General features: G+C 45.1%; 1 protein-coding gene and 1 long non-coding RNA gene across 4 annotated transcripts in view; one reads left to right on the top strand and one right to left on the bottom strand.

The window, feature by feature from the left end:
- MIDN (midnolin) overlaps positions 1-14,895 on the top strand; it is a 50,553-nt gene extending 35,658 nt beyond the window's left edge. For all 3 annotated transcript variants that reach the window (XM_026699091.2, XM_026699092.2, XM_026699090.2), the window contains exon 8: positions 10,562-14,895. In XM_026699091.2, the coding sequence (XP_026554876.2) occupies positions 10,562-10,824 (263 nt within the window). In that variant the 3' untranslated portion in view covers positions 10,825-14,895. The remainder of the gene's footprint in view (positions 1-10,561) is intronic.
- Positions 1-17,125, bottom strand: part of LOC148128384 (uncharacterized) — a 604,018-nt gene that overhangs the window by 479,020 nt on the left and 107,873 nt on the right. The gene's annotated exons all lie outside the window — the stretch shown is intronic.

Here is a 17,125-nt window from a genome sequence, read left to right as displayed (position 1 = left end):
TAGATTATCTGTTTGCTTTTGCTAATAGGTGGCATTAACCCACTGGCTGCCCAATATACAAACACACTCATTGAATATCGGTCAATGACTCCCACCCTTGCTTCTCCAATATTCAATGAGTGTGTTTGTATATGTGAAAACAGTCCTTTTCCCATTCATACTTCCCTTCCCTCCTCCTGTGTAAGTGTTTGTGTGCATCTTTCCCAGTGGAAGTGGAATGTACTTTCATTTTTTATTTTCCTCGACAATGGTGTGAGTTTGGGAATAGAGAAGGCAAATCAATAAGAATAAAGATGCATTTGGTTGAAACAGGCAGTCATAAAGTTCTTGCAATCAGAATCTCCTTTAAGGTTCTTTGATGTGTGTGGGAGGCTGGATTCAAAAGAGTATAGGAATTGTAGTCCCAGCCTATCTAGAGGACATTAAGTTGGAGAAGTTAGTGCGTTCAAAATATTTGCACATCTAAATCCATCTCCGTAGCTTCTGTCTGTTCTAGGATTCAGTTTTGGGTCTACCTGGTTTGAAAAACCTGAACTGGCCACAGTGTTTAGCATTCATCAGTTTTAGTGCTCTATAGCAGGGGTCCCCAACCACCGGTCCCCGGACTGGTACCAGTCCATGGAACAATTTCTACCGGGCCGCCGGCTTGGTGGGCACCGCCATCTTGTTTCGATGAAAAAGTGCTTCCGGTGAGCTTTTCCGGGTAGAAAGCGGCGTTTGGGTGCTGAAAGAATCCTCACGCCTTAGTTTCATCGGGGGGGCCGTCGCAAAGCCCATTGACACAGGTACAAAGGAGGAGTTGAAGGTGGCGGGGAGAAGCGGGGGACGGCTGGCTGGCCAGTCGCTCGGCTTGCTTTGTCATGCGTGCTGATGCCGGTACTGGGCCGCGGATGATTTTGTGATGCCGGTACCGGGCCGTGGCACAAAAAAGGTTGGCGGCCACTGCTCTATAGATTCATTATGCGCCATCAAGTTGGCTCTTATTGGTCCATTGATCTTCGCATCATGTGTCCAAAGTAGACTAATTTGAGCCTGGTCATTGATGCTTTTCAGTGCAAATTCTGAATGGATTTATTTGATGATCTGTTCTTCTGTTTTCCTGGCCATCTATAGTATTCTCAGGAATCTTCTCCTACACCAGATTTCAAAACCTACCTGTCTTTCAGAATCCAACTTTAGTATGTATCTGTGGCTTGTCAGAGAAAAAGAACAAATAACATTGCGTGATTCTGAATATTTTTTCAACTATGCTAATCGCTAAGATTAGACTCCTACATTTTTAAAGGTTTGCAGAGAGATAGAAACTAGGTTGAGGAGACTTTTTTTTTTTTAATTTTGAATTTGGAAGGAGAAGGGCCCCGATGGATAAGTTTCTTTGCTCTATAGTAGCAGAGCTGGAACATAACATTTTGGATAAAGAGAACCAGTCTCTTCTCTGGGGTAGGAGCCAAAATTATGTGGCAGAATTGGAGGGAGCAATAGAGCTAGCCATTTTCTGCTGGGGCCAGGAAAAAAAAAATTGGAAGAAAAGAGAAGGGAGAAGAAGAGTCCCAGGCTTTTCCTTGCCTCCTGTTCTTGGCCTTTCGAGTCTGGGTTGCAGATTCTTATTTTTCCTCAGACTAAAATGACAGGAAGCAAAGGGACTCAGAATAACCGAGTTGGAAAGGACGTTAGAGGTCTTCTATCCAGGGGTCTCCAACCTTGGCAACTTTTAAGACTTGTGGACTTCAACTCCCAGAGTTTCTCAGCCAGCCATTATGCTGGCCCTCCACGTGACCGATTTTCCCCACCTGTTTTGAATCAGCCCTTAAGCAGACACATGGGTTATAAAAGCGAAGGCCATGGTCGTTAAGCGAACTCCATGGACTTTTTTGGGGGTGGGAAATTGACATTAAATACCTGGTTTCTGGGAGCGGGGTGTCTTAAATCGAGGTCACATGACTGCGAGCCAGTGCAAATGGCCGTAAACAGACTGAAGCGGGGTCTCCAACCTTGGCAACTTTAAGACTTGTGGACTTCAACTCCCAGAATTCCTCAGCCAGCACAGCTGGCTGAGGAATTCTGGGAGTTGAAGTCCACAAGTCTTAAAGTTGCCAAGGTTGGAGATCTCTGCTTAAGACCATGGCAGCAACCTCATGTTCGTGTGATCAAAATTCAGACACTTGGCAACTGACTCATAGTTATGACGGCTGAGGAACTCTGGGAGTTGAAATCCACAAGCCTTAAAGTTACCAAGGTTGGAGACCCTACTATTCTGGATAAATGGCTGTCTAGTCTCTTCTTGAAAATCTTCAGTGTTGGAGCACCCGCAACTTCCGAAGGCAAGTTGTTCCACTGACGAATTGTTCTTACTGTCAAGAAGGTTCTTCTTGGTTCTAGGTTGCTTCTCTCTTCATCCACTGCTTCTTGTCTTGCCTTCTGGTGCTTTGGAAAATAGGTTGATTCTCCACGCCCCCCCTCAATCATCTTTGTGGCAGCCCCTCAAATATTAGAACATTCAGTGGTTAAATCTGTTTCCTAAGAAAAAAACCCTTGGGCTCACGTAGGGGTTGTATATGTCATTGTATTGTATTGTACCATACAATACATATTGTATGGTACAATGTATTGTACTCTAGAGAGTAAGCAAGAAAGTGAGGGCAAGAGAGGGGTGTGTAGATATATGGGTGTTCTCTATTTTTTTCCTGCAATAAATTACACTGTCATACTTCTCCATTATTGTTTTGGCTGCCTGGTGTTGGGTAGCTATCCAAAGCAAGAAAAATATTCGGAGCTATTAGGAACCCAGCAGGATGAACCATAACGGAGAGACCGGTGAACTTGACTTAACACTTCAACCTCTGGGCCGCTTTTAAGATGTGCGGACTTCAATTCTCAGAATTCCCCAGTCGGCAAACGAGGCTGGCAGAGGAATTCTGGGAGTTGGTCCATCCTTCTTAAAGTGGCCCAGGCTGAGAAACAATGCTTTAACCCTACAGATAGTCCTCAGCTTGCAACCATTCATTTAAGGAACGTTCAAAATTACAACTGAACAAAAGTGACCTGGCCAGTCCTGGGACTTACGACAGTTGAAATCCTCGCCATCAAGATTATCAACTTTTGGCGGCTTGGCAACCAGCATGTCTATACGGCCGTTGCAGCACATTGGGGGTAGGGGTCATGTGATTCCCAGCCCACTTCCAATAAAGAGAGTCAATGAGGGAAGCCAGGTTTGCTCCATAACCATGCGATTCCCTTAGCAAAAGGAACGTGGCCAAAAAAAGGTCATAAAATCGAGGATGATTCACTTAACAACAAACTTGCTTAGCAGGGGAAATTCTGGTCCCAATTGTGATTGTAACTCAAGGACTACCTGCATTGTGCCTGGACTCAAGAGAATTGGGAAATGGACTCGCTCTCTCCTCCTTCCATAGCGAGAAGGGGTTGGGTGGGAAACCCACAGTGCGCCTTCCCTTGCCCACATGAAACTGGCCTTGTGCTGGATGTTGCAACACTCAGCCGGTTTCCAAGGCTATCTGGTCTGGCTCACCCTTTGTCAAGCCAAGGGAGAGATCTTGAGATCCCCTCCCAACCTCCTCCCTGCTTGAGCAACCAGCTGGAGCTGGCGAACGCGCTTGCTGGCTTGCTTGCTTGCTTGCGTCAGAACCTGGCTTAGTGTCGTCTCTTTCTCGGCTCTGCCGTTCCCGTGGCGGGGTCATTCCAACCTACGAAGGCTGCCACGGAGGAGGCCGTCTGCTTTTCAAGGCTGCCCCAGGGAAACTGGCCTCTTCTTCCCTCCCTCCCTCCCCGTTTTCTGGCAATTCACAGCCTTCCTTTCTTTCCCTCCCCCCTTCCCTTCTCATGCACCAAAGGCGCACACACGCACATCGGCTGAGTTAGAACGTCACTCCCCCCAACGCCTGGGAGATTGGCAACCACCGAGGCACGCTCCTTGGCACAGCAAGTTTATTTTATTTTATTTTTTTTAAAAAAAAGCAAAACTCAACGAGGGAGATGGCCCAGGTGATGAGGGCCAGCGGATACCACCTGCCTGAAACCCCAAAAGCCAACGGTTGGGAGGGGGAGCCACGTTTTTAAATGGGCGTATTGCAAAGGAAGTGCGGTTGCGTTGCATGCTTCCTCTGCTGTTTCTGCCCTGGCATCTCGAATGCTGCTTGGTCTCTGGTTCCTATCTGTTCCCCCACCACTCCCACAGCATTGGTACGTGTACACACACACACACACACTATTTTTCTCTTCCCCAAACAAAGGGCCCCAGAATGAATGGGGAAGAGATGGAAAGAAGCAAAGGAGAAACTAGAGAAGGGAGGTTTTGAAATCACAAATGCAGCATTGAGTGAGCACTTTGTAACACACACACACACACTGTTTGGGCAGTTGTCTACAGCTTAAGTGGGAGAGATGCAGAACCAGTTTTGGGGTGGGGGTGGGGGTAGGGAAGAGCTCTATTCCCGCTCCCTTCATTCTATTGGGCGGGAGAGGGAAGGGTCAGTCCCTGGGGCAAATCGCATTTTTCATAGGCGCAAATTGAGGACACAAAGGACCCCTTTCTTGTTCTTTAAAAAAAAACACCACAACCCTTCCACCTTCTTTTGCCTCGTTTACTGGTATAGATGGGAGTGCTGCCCATCCATACCAGTAAAGTAAGTGTGCGGAAGAGGCCCTCTCTGAGCATAGGCAGAGTGCGGTGCCCTTCAGCCATTCTGAAAATATTTTGATTGCCAAAAAGAAAGGGGGTTGACTGCCAATCATCAGCCTGGGTTGCTTTCAAAAGGGGGAAAGTTAACATTTCCCAGTTAGATATTTACTTGGTAAGGAAGGAGACAGTGACCCTATAACTGGTTGACATCCAAACGTGATTTATTTCCTCCCTCCCTCAAATATAGCCGATTTTCGTCCCTTCCGGCATTTAATTTTTTCCCCAGGCAAACTCAGGCCTTCCACCTAGCTCTCTTCTCAAGGATTCATTTTCCTTTCCAGGAGGTGTGAGATGGAGACAGACCTCTGGGAGTTGAAGTCCACAAGTCTTAAAGTTGCCAAGTTTGGGGACCTCTGCATTGCAGCAATACGGAGGCTTTGGGGAACCCCAAATCCACAGGCTTTCTCCCCCCCCCCCCCTTCCCCCAATTGCCAGACATTCCCCAGTTCTGCTTCAATAAACTATGTGTGGCCCTCGACCCAATTGGGACCAGATCTTCCGCCGCTAAGGGATGCAGTTGTTACGTTAGGCCTCTGGTGAGATGAGTTAGAGAAACGCAACAGAGAGGATCTTTGGATCGGTACCCAAATCCTGCAATAGGCAGAGGTGAGATTGAAGGAACAGGCAAAGGAATAACACACGAATCGGTGCGTTATCTGTGTGGTCATCCATTTGTTTTGCGCACTGAGGGAAGGGGGGAATGGTCTTCTCAGAAAAGAGATGATTGCCCTCAGTGGTGTGCAAAGGCCTTGGAATGCTTTTCTGCTTCCTTGAGAGGACAGAGGGTAAAAATGTTTGGAATGGCTGTACAAAGAGATTTGGCAAAGAGAAGGGCCTGGCCCAATGGTGGGAGGTTGATTTGGGGGGAAGGGAGGGCTGTATCTGCAGGATGACTGGTGGGAAGGTTTTGTAGCAGTTCTGAGAATCTGAGCCGGTCAGGGTTATTTCAAGTCGGGAAAAGAGTCCGTTTCTCTCAGAATATCAGAATTGGAAGGGAGCTTGGAGATCTTCTAGTCTAACCCCCTGCTGTACTAGGAAATCCTATCCCATTTCAGACAAATGGCTGTCCAATCTCTTCTTAAAAACCTCCAGGGTTGGAGCACCCACAACTTCTAGAGGCAAGTAGTTCCACTGATGAATTTGTTTCCCAGATTATGCTGGTTTTTTAATCTTTTGGGGGTAGGGATGGTTTCTAACCATTGGCTCAACTTTACCCTGATCTTCGGCTATAATAAAGATTTGAATTGAATTCAGTTAAGTTCAACTGATCGATCGGATTTGAGGGTTGTTGGCTTACATGTGCGTAGGGGCCCTACTTTCGTGTTCAAAAGCATGATGGGAATCGTAGTTTGGGGCACTTGCAATCTAGACATTTGAATATTGCTGTTGCTGCTGTTACTCTATTTTGTACGAATTTTGCAAAGCAAAAGGACTGGTAGCATTGTCTCAGTTTCCCAATTCCTGGGGATGTGACAGCGTTTCCCAACCTAACCACTCAGGTGCTTGGGCTCCAGCTCCCAGAATCCTCCAGTCAGATGGGTCACGGCTGAGAATTCTGGGAGTTGAAGTCCACTCCCCTAGCAGAAGCCCATTTTGGGAACACTATACGACAGGGCCAGATTAAGACTGAGGGGATCCCAATTTAAATCCTCCTGTCCACCATAAAACGGTGGGACCTTGAGTTCTGGCAGAATCTCATCCTGGTCTACCTTGCAGGCTTGTGGCAGAGGCCAAAGGAAACTAGAGATCTAGTCCTAGAGTTTCTTGGGGGAGGAAAAAAAAAAGTGATCCAATGAAAGCAGAGGTGTGGGGAACGATGGCCCCTTTATGACTTATAGACTTCAATCCCCAGAATCCCTGAGCTGGCATAGCATAGCGTAACTGGCTCAGGAATTCTGGGACTTGAAGTCCACAAGTCATGAAAGAGCCATCGTTTCCCCGACCCCTGAATTAAAATGTCAATGGAGAGAATGAATCCCCTCTTCTCTTCCACCCCCATCCCACTATTTTCCTCAGCCTGTCCACCAAGTCAAGTTTTTTTCTCCCTGGGGGCGTTTGCACACTTTGTGGTCTCTTTGGGTGAATTCCTCCAAAATAAATGCCGCCTCCAGCTTCTGTCCTGCCTGTCACCAGTGCAGATTAAAAATGCCCTTTTCTACGCTTTAGGGCATGCGATCCGCTAGTTAATTCTTAATACGCTTGGCTACTTTTCAGGCCTTCCAAAGCTGGCATAAACGTGGCCGTCCTCACATGCGTGTTTTCCTCCTTTGTCCTGATTCCAGGGCCCGTCACAAATGGCCTATTCTGACCTTACTTTCTCACTGTCCCTCTGGGGAGACAAAGCAAGGTTTTAAATAAGGGCAGAATAAAAAAAAAAAAAAGAAGGGTGCTCTGTGGCTTCAGGTTTCGGCTTTTAAGCAACACTGAGGTTTAAATTCAGGTAGCCCTTGACTTAACAACCACGATTGATTCCAAAATGTCTGTGGTGAGTTTCACCCCATTTTGCGGCCTTTCGTGCCACAGTTGTTAAGTGAATCCTTGCGGTTGTTAAAGATAGCCACAAGGTTGTGGAGTGAATCTGCCTTCCCCGTTGACTTTGCTTGCCAGAAGGTCACAAAAGGTGGATCACATGACACCGCAACCGTCATAACTATGAGTCAGTTGCCAAGTGTCTGAATTTTGATCACATGACCATGAGGTCGCTGCCATGGTCTTAAGCCGAGGTCTCCAACCTTGGCAACTTTAAGACTTGTGGACTTCAACTCCCAGAATTCCTCAGCCAGCAAAGCTGGCTGAGGAATTCTGGGAGTTGAAGTCCACAAGTCTTAAAGTTGCCAAGGTTGGAGACCCCTGCTTCAGTCTATTTACGGCCATTTGCATTGGCTCGCAGTCATGTGACCTCGATTTAAGACACCCCCCCTCCCAGAAACCGGGTATTTAATTTCAATTTCCCACCCCCCAAAAATGTCCATTGAGTTTGCTTAACAACTGTGGCCTTCACTTTATAACCCATGTGTTTGCTTAAGGGCTGATTCAAAACAGGTGGGGAAAATCGGTCACATGGAGGGCCGCAAAATGGCTGGCTGAGGAACTCTGGGAGTTGAAGTCCACAAGTCTTAAAGTTGCCAAGGTTGGGAACCCCTGGTCTTAAAATGTAAAAAAAGAAAAAGCCATAAATCACCTTTTTTTTAAGTGCTGTTGTAACTTTGAATGGCCACTAAACAAACTCCTGTCGAAGGCTACTTATAATGGCAGAATAAGGAGCAGTGGCCTCTTATTTCTGGTTTCAGCGTTTGAGCAAAACCTCCTCCTTTCTGCCTTAACTCCCACTTTCAAAAATTATATATTGACACAGGAGACCCTGGGAAAGAAAAGTCCATGTCCAAGTGTTGTTTGAGTGGGCTCCACTTTTTTTCTGTCTCCTTTGTGTAAGCGTTCAATTGTTCACCCACCCACGGGCTGCTGAAGCGAGGCGACGAAGAAGAAGAAGAGGAGGAATATTCCTTCCCAAAAGCATGCTCTCGTCTCAGAAGCCAGGAGTTGGAGTGACTTTGGTTTTCTTTAAAAGAGCGAAGCCATCTAAACCTGGGAAAGGGTCGGAATGAATGTCTAGCACCATTGTTTACCTGCTGTTTCAGCATCCTGACTCTGTTGCTATGGAGACAGTGACCCAAATAAAGCCCCTCCAGTGGCTGAAAGGCCTAATGGGCCTTTTGAGTTGCCTGGGAGGGGAATCTCACATGACAGACCAGGCCCTGGGGAAGAAAGCGGCCTGGTTTTAATTTAGTTATCCAGGATATCCAGGAGGGGAAGCGGCCAGCCAAGATCGGCTTGTGAAGCTGGCAAGGACGGGAGCCAAAAGCAAAAAAAAAAAATTCAATTTTTGTAACTCTCCTCCAGCAGTTGATGCATGGAGTCTCCTCAACTTACAATCACCATTGGAGCCAGAATTTCTGTTACTAATGAGTCACGCCCAATTTGATGTCCTTTTTTTTTTTTTTTTTGGCCAAGGTGGTTAAGCAAATCACTGCAGTTGTTAAGTGAATTACACAGTGGTTAAGCAGATCTAATTTCCCCAATTGTTGTTGGAAGGAGAAAACGAATTTTGATCATGCGACTGTGGTCATAAGTGTGAGGACTAGCTATAAGTCACTTTCTTCAGTGCCCTTGTAACTTTGAATGGTCACTAAACGAATGGTTGTAAGAAGAGGACAACAAGTAGTTAGAGGAAGGGCGTTTTGTACTTTTTATTTATTTTGCTTGTTATTTATTTAGCTGTTGCTACACTCCACATGGGTTAGCTGTGGGCTTCTTCCCTGGAGATCAGCCTTACTAAACTAGGATTATTCCTGTGTCTTGTGGCAAGGAGTTCCACTGAGTGCTTTTGCACTGGGTAGACAAGTCCCAAGCTTAAGCAATGTAGCTAACCGCTTCTTTCCTCCAGCAATTTTAAATAGCTGCCTGCATACAGGGCAAGGCAGTGTGGATAGGGGAAGAATTCTCAAGGAAGACCAGACAGAAAATACGACCAGGATAAGCTAATTCTCTTTTATTGAATCATTAACAGAATCTTTGCACATCTGAAAGTACAATTTTCCCTCCGTCTCCTTTACAACCTGAAAAACTAACCTTTCCGAGTTTCTTTCTCTGCCCTAAAATGATACAGCGGCGCGCTAAACCCTCTCTTATTTGACCACCCCCCTAGGCAGCATCTCTTCACCCTGCCTCGCAGGCCATTGACACAAGGTGTAGCCTTTTGAAGTTTTGCAACCTTTCTAAACCGCATCGTTCGTCTGCTCGCCTTTGAGTCGTATCTGGGATCAGGACAGTTAGGAAAAGTGAGCTTTTCAATAAAAAAAAAGAATATTTGGAGCTCAGGGTTGAAATGAGGAGTCCTTGGTGCTCTCATTTCATTAGCCAAATTAGGTAGCATCATCAGTGCGTCAAAGTGATGTTTACTGGAAGATCAGGCCAACAGCTAACCTACGTGGCTGGGTTGATGTGAGAACAAAAGTTTAGAACTGACAAGAGAAGTATTTCATATCTTCTCCCCTCCAAAGGACACCTGGAAGACACCTGGAGTACAGGAAGAAAAAAAATATTTTTTTTTTCCTGTGGGTGGTTTCTATTCCTTGGGCAATGAGAGAGGATGACTGAAATCAAGAATATTTTGTGGCCTTATTTTACTTTCTGATGTGAACCACGTGGTGAATGAACTTGGTCCGGCCTGGGGGAATGCACCATTGAGGCACCAGAAAGGCAACGCTGGGAACAAGTCACCCCGGATCAGGTCTAGCTAGGAGCTGACACTACGTTGATGACACATGTAGGAAGTCCTCAACTTATAAACACAGTTAGAACCACATTGCTAAGCAAAGCAATTCTTAAGTGAGCCACCTCCGATTTTTTTAACAACTTCTTTTGCCACAGCTGTTAAATGAATCACACCGTCATTAAACAAATCCAGCTTCCCTCATTAACTTTGTCAGAAGCCGGCTGGGAAGGTCGCAAACGGTGATCATGTCTCACACACACACACACACACACACCTACACCACAACCCCAGGATGTTTCAACTCTCAGAAATACAGACTGGTTGCCCAGTACCCAAATTCTAATAGTGTGGCCCTGTTATGATGGTCGTAAGTATGAATCAAGTCATAAGTCAAAGAAGTGCCGTTGTAATTTTGAAGGGACACTATAAACAAATGGTTGTAAGTCAAGGACTAAGTGTAGTCAATAATTATTATTTTTTTGTCAGTCCTGTGGGTACAAGGTGAAAAGAACAGTGAGTGAGCAACCGGATTTCATCTCAACTCTTCCTTTAACAGCCTTCGTTTCTCTGTGTCCTCCTGCTTTTAGGTGACCGCTTGCGGCAGACGGAGAACCGCGCCACCCGTTGCAAAGTGGAACGCCTGCAGCTTTTGATGCAGCAAAAAAGGCTGCGCCGGAAGGCGAGGCGGGACGCCCGAGCTCCTTACCACTGGCTGCCCAATCGAAAGTCCAGCCGCACCAGCAGCAACAGCAGCGTTTCCAGCGAAGGCAGCCTTGATCTGGACTTCGAAGATTCAGTTTGGAAACCCGAAGTCAAAGCGGACATGAAATCCGAATTTGTCGTAGCATAAAAAATAATAAACCTTGGGTAGGGGGAAATGGCATCTTTTCGGGTGGGCAGGGTGGGGCGCAAGGGAGCGTTGGGAAAAAAAAAAAGAACTGAAAGACCATTTAGTAATAATTATTATTAATAATAATAATAATAATACATTTTTGGGGTCCGTGAGAGCAAAGTTTTTGGGTGCTTGATTCTAACACAAGACTGGCTTGATGTGGATTGCGTTGAGTGGACCTCGTCTTCAGCTGCACCGAAATGGATCAGCCCAGCCTTGGAACAGTATTTTCTATTTTCAACAACAACAACAACAAAAAAAACACTGTTCTGCTTTTATTTTAAGAACTGAAACAGCTTGGGGGGGGCGGGCAAAGCAGGCAAATGAGAGACAAAATTCGGAAAGCAAAATGGCAAACACACTTTTGGGTGGGTGGGGGGGGGGGGCTGGCTTTGATTTCAGAGAGAAGAATCTTCAATGGCTGCCTTAGGAAAAAAAAAAAAACGTGTAGAGGGAAAAGCCGAACCCGATCATCGATTTGAACGGAAAGAGAAAGAGAGAGAGAGAGAGACGAAGACTTTAACCTCCTGGCTTCCTAATTTTATTTTATCACTGGGGATCGGAGGGCCAAAGCGGAAGAGGCGAACCCACCAACAGTTTGCGTGGGCTGAAAAGCTGCTTCCTCCCCCACCCAAGCATTGACAAAGGGGTGTGTGTGTGCGTTTGAAACTGGAGGCAGGGTTGTCTCTGAACGCTTCCTCCTTTTTTTAAAAAGAAAAAAATAATTATTATTTTTTATTTGGGTGACTTTTGTGTAACGGGAAGCGCTGTGCATTCTTCAGACTTAAGGGAGGGCCCCAACGGAGGGTGGGTGGGTCAAAAAAGAAAAGAAAAAAAGAAAAATGAGGGTGTATGCTTGGGGTGTGTGTGTGTGTGTGGGTGGGTGCGTGCATGTCTATCTGTGTGTGTCTCTTTCCCTTCCTGGATATGTAGCATTTCTGAGTTATTCTTGACTTGTCCAATCTCCCCTTAAGACCCCACTGCTCTCCCCTACTCACTTCCAAGGAGAATAAACCTGGGAGAACGAGACCCCCCCAAATTTGGGGGAGTTGTGTGTTCTCAATCGATGGAGGAGTGAGAGGGAATATGGAGTGGGGGACCCAGGGTAAAGGAATACTGTATGCCTTCTGTTTGAGGGCTTCCTCTCTTCACGTTGTACAACATGAATGCAAGATACTGCAGGGTTTTTTTTTTCTGTGCATTAAATGTAAGAGGGGATCTGATCTCGCCTGGTTTTTTTTTGCTTTGTTTTAAAGAACCAACGAAGTATGTTACGAGCTAGGCTGGCGGGGAGTAAGATTTAAAACCTACCATTGGACAGCTAGAAAGGTGGTTTTTAAAAAAAAAAAAAAGTTTGTGCTAATTCTGTTTTTGCCCAACTGCACACAAAATTCATCCCTTGGTTCTCCCTGTGGCAGAATTCTCACCTGGTCCCCTTTTGGGTTTACCTCATCCACGTTGGGTAGCTGCTGAGAGGGTTTTCAGCGCCTCTTTTTAGCCCCTACAAAATGGCCTGCAATCTTTGATCCTGCCTCCCATGTCCTCCATGAGAAGAGCCAGGCTTTCTGTCCATGCTCAGAGGCCATTTTGCCACGGCATGTACACACAGAAGCCCAAACTACACCCTCTGGTTACAGAGACCAAGTCCTTGTTCTCATCCACTTAAAAAAAATGGGTTTATGTGTTGTTTTAATTAAGGGACGCAAAAGTAATCTCTGGAAATTTAAATGCTAGGATGTTGGGTTTTTTAGTTGCTGATTGACAATGATCTGAGCCAGTAGTTTTTCATAAAGCAGTAGAAATTAGTTCTCATTCTTCTTTGCAGACCTAGCAACCACAAGTACGTTTGTGGATATGTGTGTGTTTGTGTATGTGTGAGATGTTTTGAGTTTCAAGGAAAAAACTGTGTGGAGAATAACTTGGGATCATGCATAGATCCAGCTTTTGAAATTTTGAAATCTCTATGAAAACCTAACAAGGAGGGTCCATGTGAATATAAACACATGTTTATAAATAATAAAAAAAATCACAGCTGTCCCTGAAAATGAGGCCAGAGGTTGTAACAGTGACTCATAGCTGGATCTTTTGACAAATCATTTTTGACGACTACATTTCCCATGAATTTCTTTCTAGGTTCCCCAACCTACAGTAAACTTAGATTTATGAGAAGAGAAGGCTACAATAACTTTGTCTCTCTAAGAGCAAGTAGGCAATTCCTGACTCACTTACCCTTCTTGAGATGCTGGATTGCGTTTTTCACAACTGATCAGGGATGAAGCTAGTACAAGTTTTCCATTGCCCCTTCCTTTAAACTTCTAAGCCATTTTTGGTCCATCCATCCATCCATCTAGGCTGAAGAGAAAGATGAGAATTCACTTTCCAACGCATATTTTTGCCACTTAAAAAGGTAAAAAGTTGGAAAGTGTCTCTCTCTCCTTCAGCCTTCTGTTTCATTTTGAGTTTTCATTAGGTTGTTCAAGTGGATTTTGCAGACATTAAAACACGGGAAAGCCACAACTGGGGGGAAAAAAATAAAAGGCAAGGTTCTGTTTCATTTTATCATTTTTCTCTTGATTATCCGCCATTTCCCATCTCTTTAGGCAAACCTTTTCCATAGTTCAGGTAATCGGAGAGATGTTGTGGTACAGTAGAAAAAAGACACGCATCTCCATCCATAGCTAGCTAGCTTCATCCTCAGCCTGTAACACTACTAAGTACCCAAGGTTAATTCCCCACTCCCTTTTAAAAAAAGGATAACCCAAACCAGGATAAATCTCTGAAGCAAATGCCATTTAAAAAAAAAAAAAGTTTTCCTATCAGTTACTCCATTATCTTCCCTCTCGTGTCTTCTCTTTAGTTTGTGCCAAATTTGCACCTGCTCTTGAAATAAACTTTTTCAGTGGTTTGGTGCCTTAAAGCGTGGCTGAGACCAAGAGGCATTCTCAAAAGAAAAGTCCTTGAGAGGTTGAAGCTGGGAATATTCTCAGTTTTCCCCTTTTTGAGGGGGAAAAATGCACAAAACTTTTTGTAGCTCAGTGGAAATATATCTTGCCTGTTCAAACTATGTGCCGTTCTGTGTCCGTTAACTTCTCGTTTTCCTCCATCTGTTAACTATGGAGATTTGTGATTAGACACTAGTCAACTCTTCTGGCTAGCTAAGAAATTTATAAAAAGTTTGATTAAACTTGGTTTTCAGTTCACCACTCAACTTGGGGTAGGGGGGGGAGGAATAGGGTCTTCTAAGAGCGGGGCAAACTTTGCATTGGAGTTTGGGTACGATTTGGCAGCATTTCATGCTTAGAAGTCAGATTGAAGATATGGCCGCCTCTCCTTTGTAGTTGTAACTTCCAAATGACTCCATTTATATTTCTCTCTGTTGGTCGCCCCAACCTTGTGTTTAGCAAAAATCCAGGGTAACCCCTTCATCTCATGTTTTGCTTGTATTTTAAGACAAGTGCCCAACTCTTCACCTTCCCCGTCCTCAGGCCACCCAAAATTTGCATCCCTTTCTGGAACTTTCTTGCCAACTAAGGGAAGTGGGCAACCACGCCCCCTCTGGTCAAATTGTGTCATTACACTTCCTCTTTTCTTTCCCCTAGATGTGAAATTTCCTTTGTATGTGATGCTGTAGCGGGATTTTTTTAAAAAGGTTTTTAAAATGTTTTTTTTTAAAGTGTGTATTTAAATGTACTACTTTTTTGTATGGTGTGTGAGTGTATATTATCCTTACTTCCTGCCCCTCCCTAATTCATCCATTTTTTTTTCCATTTGTCACCTCGGGGGATTAGCTTTCTTTCACCCCACGCTGAACGTTTAGGTAACAGCAAAAATGAATCTCAGAAGCATTATTTAAAAATAAATAAATAAAGGTCCTCCTGTATGTGTGATTTGAAAGAATGTTTGGGGGGGCGCAAGGGGAAAACGCATAGACTTGTTTTATCACCTCATTTAAGTTACCTGTATTAAAAAAAAAACTTTTAAAATGGTTTAAAAAATAATAAACACAAAATAAAGATTGCTTGAGCCACACATGGGTTGTAGCCTAAATGATTCTCTTCCATTTTGGAATCAAACTCTGAAAGCGAAGGAAAAACCATTTTTAACTCCAGTTGTTTTTCTGTGGCTTGGTTTGTTCACAAACATGCAAACATAAGCGTGTTTGAGGCAACTGTGCCTCATTTCCAATTTTCTCCCCAAGGCTCTGCTTATGATAAGGAAAGCATATGTGATCTGGAAACAAATTTCCTTTTCTACAGGTTTCCCCCTGATGATTCAGCTAGTAACGATGTATGTTTGTTTTTTATTTCTTTACATCCCACCGTTATTATTTTTATAAATAACTCAAGGTGGTGAAAATAACCTTCAATTTTCCCCACAACAGTCCTTTGAGATGAATTGGGTTGAGAGAAAACGATGGTACAGTTACTCAGCTTGGTTTTGTTCCTAAGGTGGGACTTCTTGTAGTTGCGAAGTCTTGTCCAACCCATCGCGACCCCATGGACAACGTTCCTCCAGGCCTTCCTGTCCTCTACCATCTTCTGGAGTCCATTTAAGCTCACGGCGACTGCTTCAGTGACTCCCTCCAGCCACCTCATTCTCTGCCGTCCCCTTCTTCTTCTATTGCCCTCAATCGTTCCCAGCATGAGCCTCTTCTCCAGGGAGTCCTTCCTTCTCATTAGGTGGCCAAAGTCTTTGAGTTTCAACTTCAGGATCTGGCCTTCTAAAGAGCAGTCAGGGTTGATCTCCTCTGGGACTGATCGGTTTGATCGCCTTGCAGTCCAAGGGACTCGTAGGAGTCTTCTCCAGCACCAGAGTTCAAAGGCCTCCATTCTTTGGTGCTCAGCCTTATGGTCCAACTAGGTGGGAGCAGAACTCACCATCTCTTAGTGATTGGCCCAAAGGTACCCAGCCGGCAATCATGTCTAAGACAGGACTAGAACTCATCACCTCCTAGTTTCTAACCTGGATTGGAGCCTTAGACATCGGACCAAACTAACTCTAATTTCCAATATATTTGTAATTTCCAACTAATGTTGGAAATGGGAGCATTGGATTTTGGCTTGGACTCAAAATGGAAGTCTGTGATTCATTCTTGCACTTGATCCGCTGAAATTAAAGCCCCTCTTGGGATCTTCCTTGAAGCCAAGTTAATATACTTTCCACCGGTCCTCACATTGCGCTTAATATTGTGTTGTCAATACTACAGTATCCTATTTGGATGAGCAAAATTGTTGCTCTTACATTGTTTATGTGGGGTAATTCCAGGGCAGCAACTGATGGATTCCTGCCCATCCTTTCCCTCCGGGTCCACGTTAGCCACCAGTAGCCCAAGCTGGCTCCAGAATCTCTGGTGGGTCTTTAAGACTTGTGGACTTCAACTCCCAGAATTCTCCAGCCAGCCTAGGCTGGCTGGAGAATTCTGGGAGTTGAAGTCCACAAGTTTTAAAGTTGCCAAGTTTGGAAACCTCTGCCATAATTAGTCATTGATTGATCTGGCCTTAATTTTCCTTCTTGACCACATCCTCCTGATGGGACTATCGGTTCTCTAGGAGAATGATAGACTTACTGAGAAAAATCCCGAGCATCAAAGAAAGGATGCTTCAGAAAAATAGCATGGAACCTGCTAGCAGTCACCGTACCATGGGCCAAGTGGTTTCTTCTTGCAGCAGACAAAGGTGATGATTTCAGAAAAAAATACGTTCCCCTGTTGTCCTTTTCTAGATATCAGTGTCTTCTATTCAACTGACCACTCTGCTGGAGAAATAGCTGCCTGCTGCTACTTCCTTCTTTTTCTCCATTAGAACCAACGGTGACAGGCACACTACTGGAAAGTGATAGTTGCCCTGGACTACCTCCTCCTCCTCCTCCTCTCTTCTGTTTCCTTCTTCTCCTCCCCCACTTTTTCTCTTTCGCTTCCTCCTGTTTTTCTTCCTCCTCCTCCCGCTCCTCTTTCTCCTTCTACTCTGATTCCTTCTTCTCCCTCTCCTTTCCTTTTTCTCCTCCCCCTTTCCTCCTCCTTTTCCTCTTCCTCCCCCCTTTCCCTTTCCTTCTCCTCCCCCTTCTTTTCCCCTTCCCCTCTCCTTTTCTTCTTGTCCTCCTCCTCTTCCTCCTCCCCCCTTCCTTTTCCTTCTCCCCTCTTCCTCCTCCCTCTCTTTCTCTTTATCCTTCTGCTAGGTTTCTTTCTTCCTCTCCTTTTTTCTCCTCCCCTCTTCCTCCTCCCACCTCCTCTCCCTTTCCTTCTCTTCCCTCTCCTTTTCCT

The sequence above is a fragment of the Pseudonaja textilis genome, chromosome 1 (genome assembly GCF_049901715.1).
Source record: "Pseudonaja textilis isolate UNSWEBS1 chromosome 1, rPseTex1.2, whole genome shotgun sequence".
Taxonomy (NCBI): domain Eukaryota; kingdom Metazoa; phylum Chordata; class Lepidosauria; order Squamata; family Elapidae; genus Pseudonaja; species Pseudonaja textilis.
Note: the sequence above shows the minus strand (reverse complement) of the source record. Positions and strands in the feature narration are given on the sequence as shown.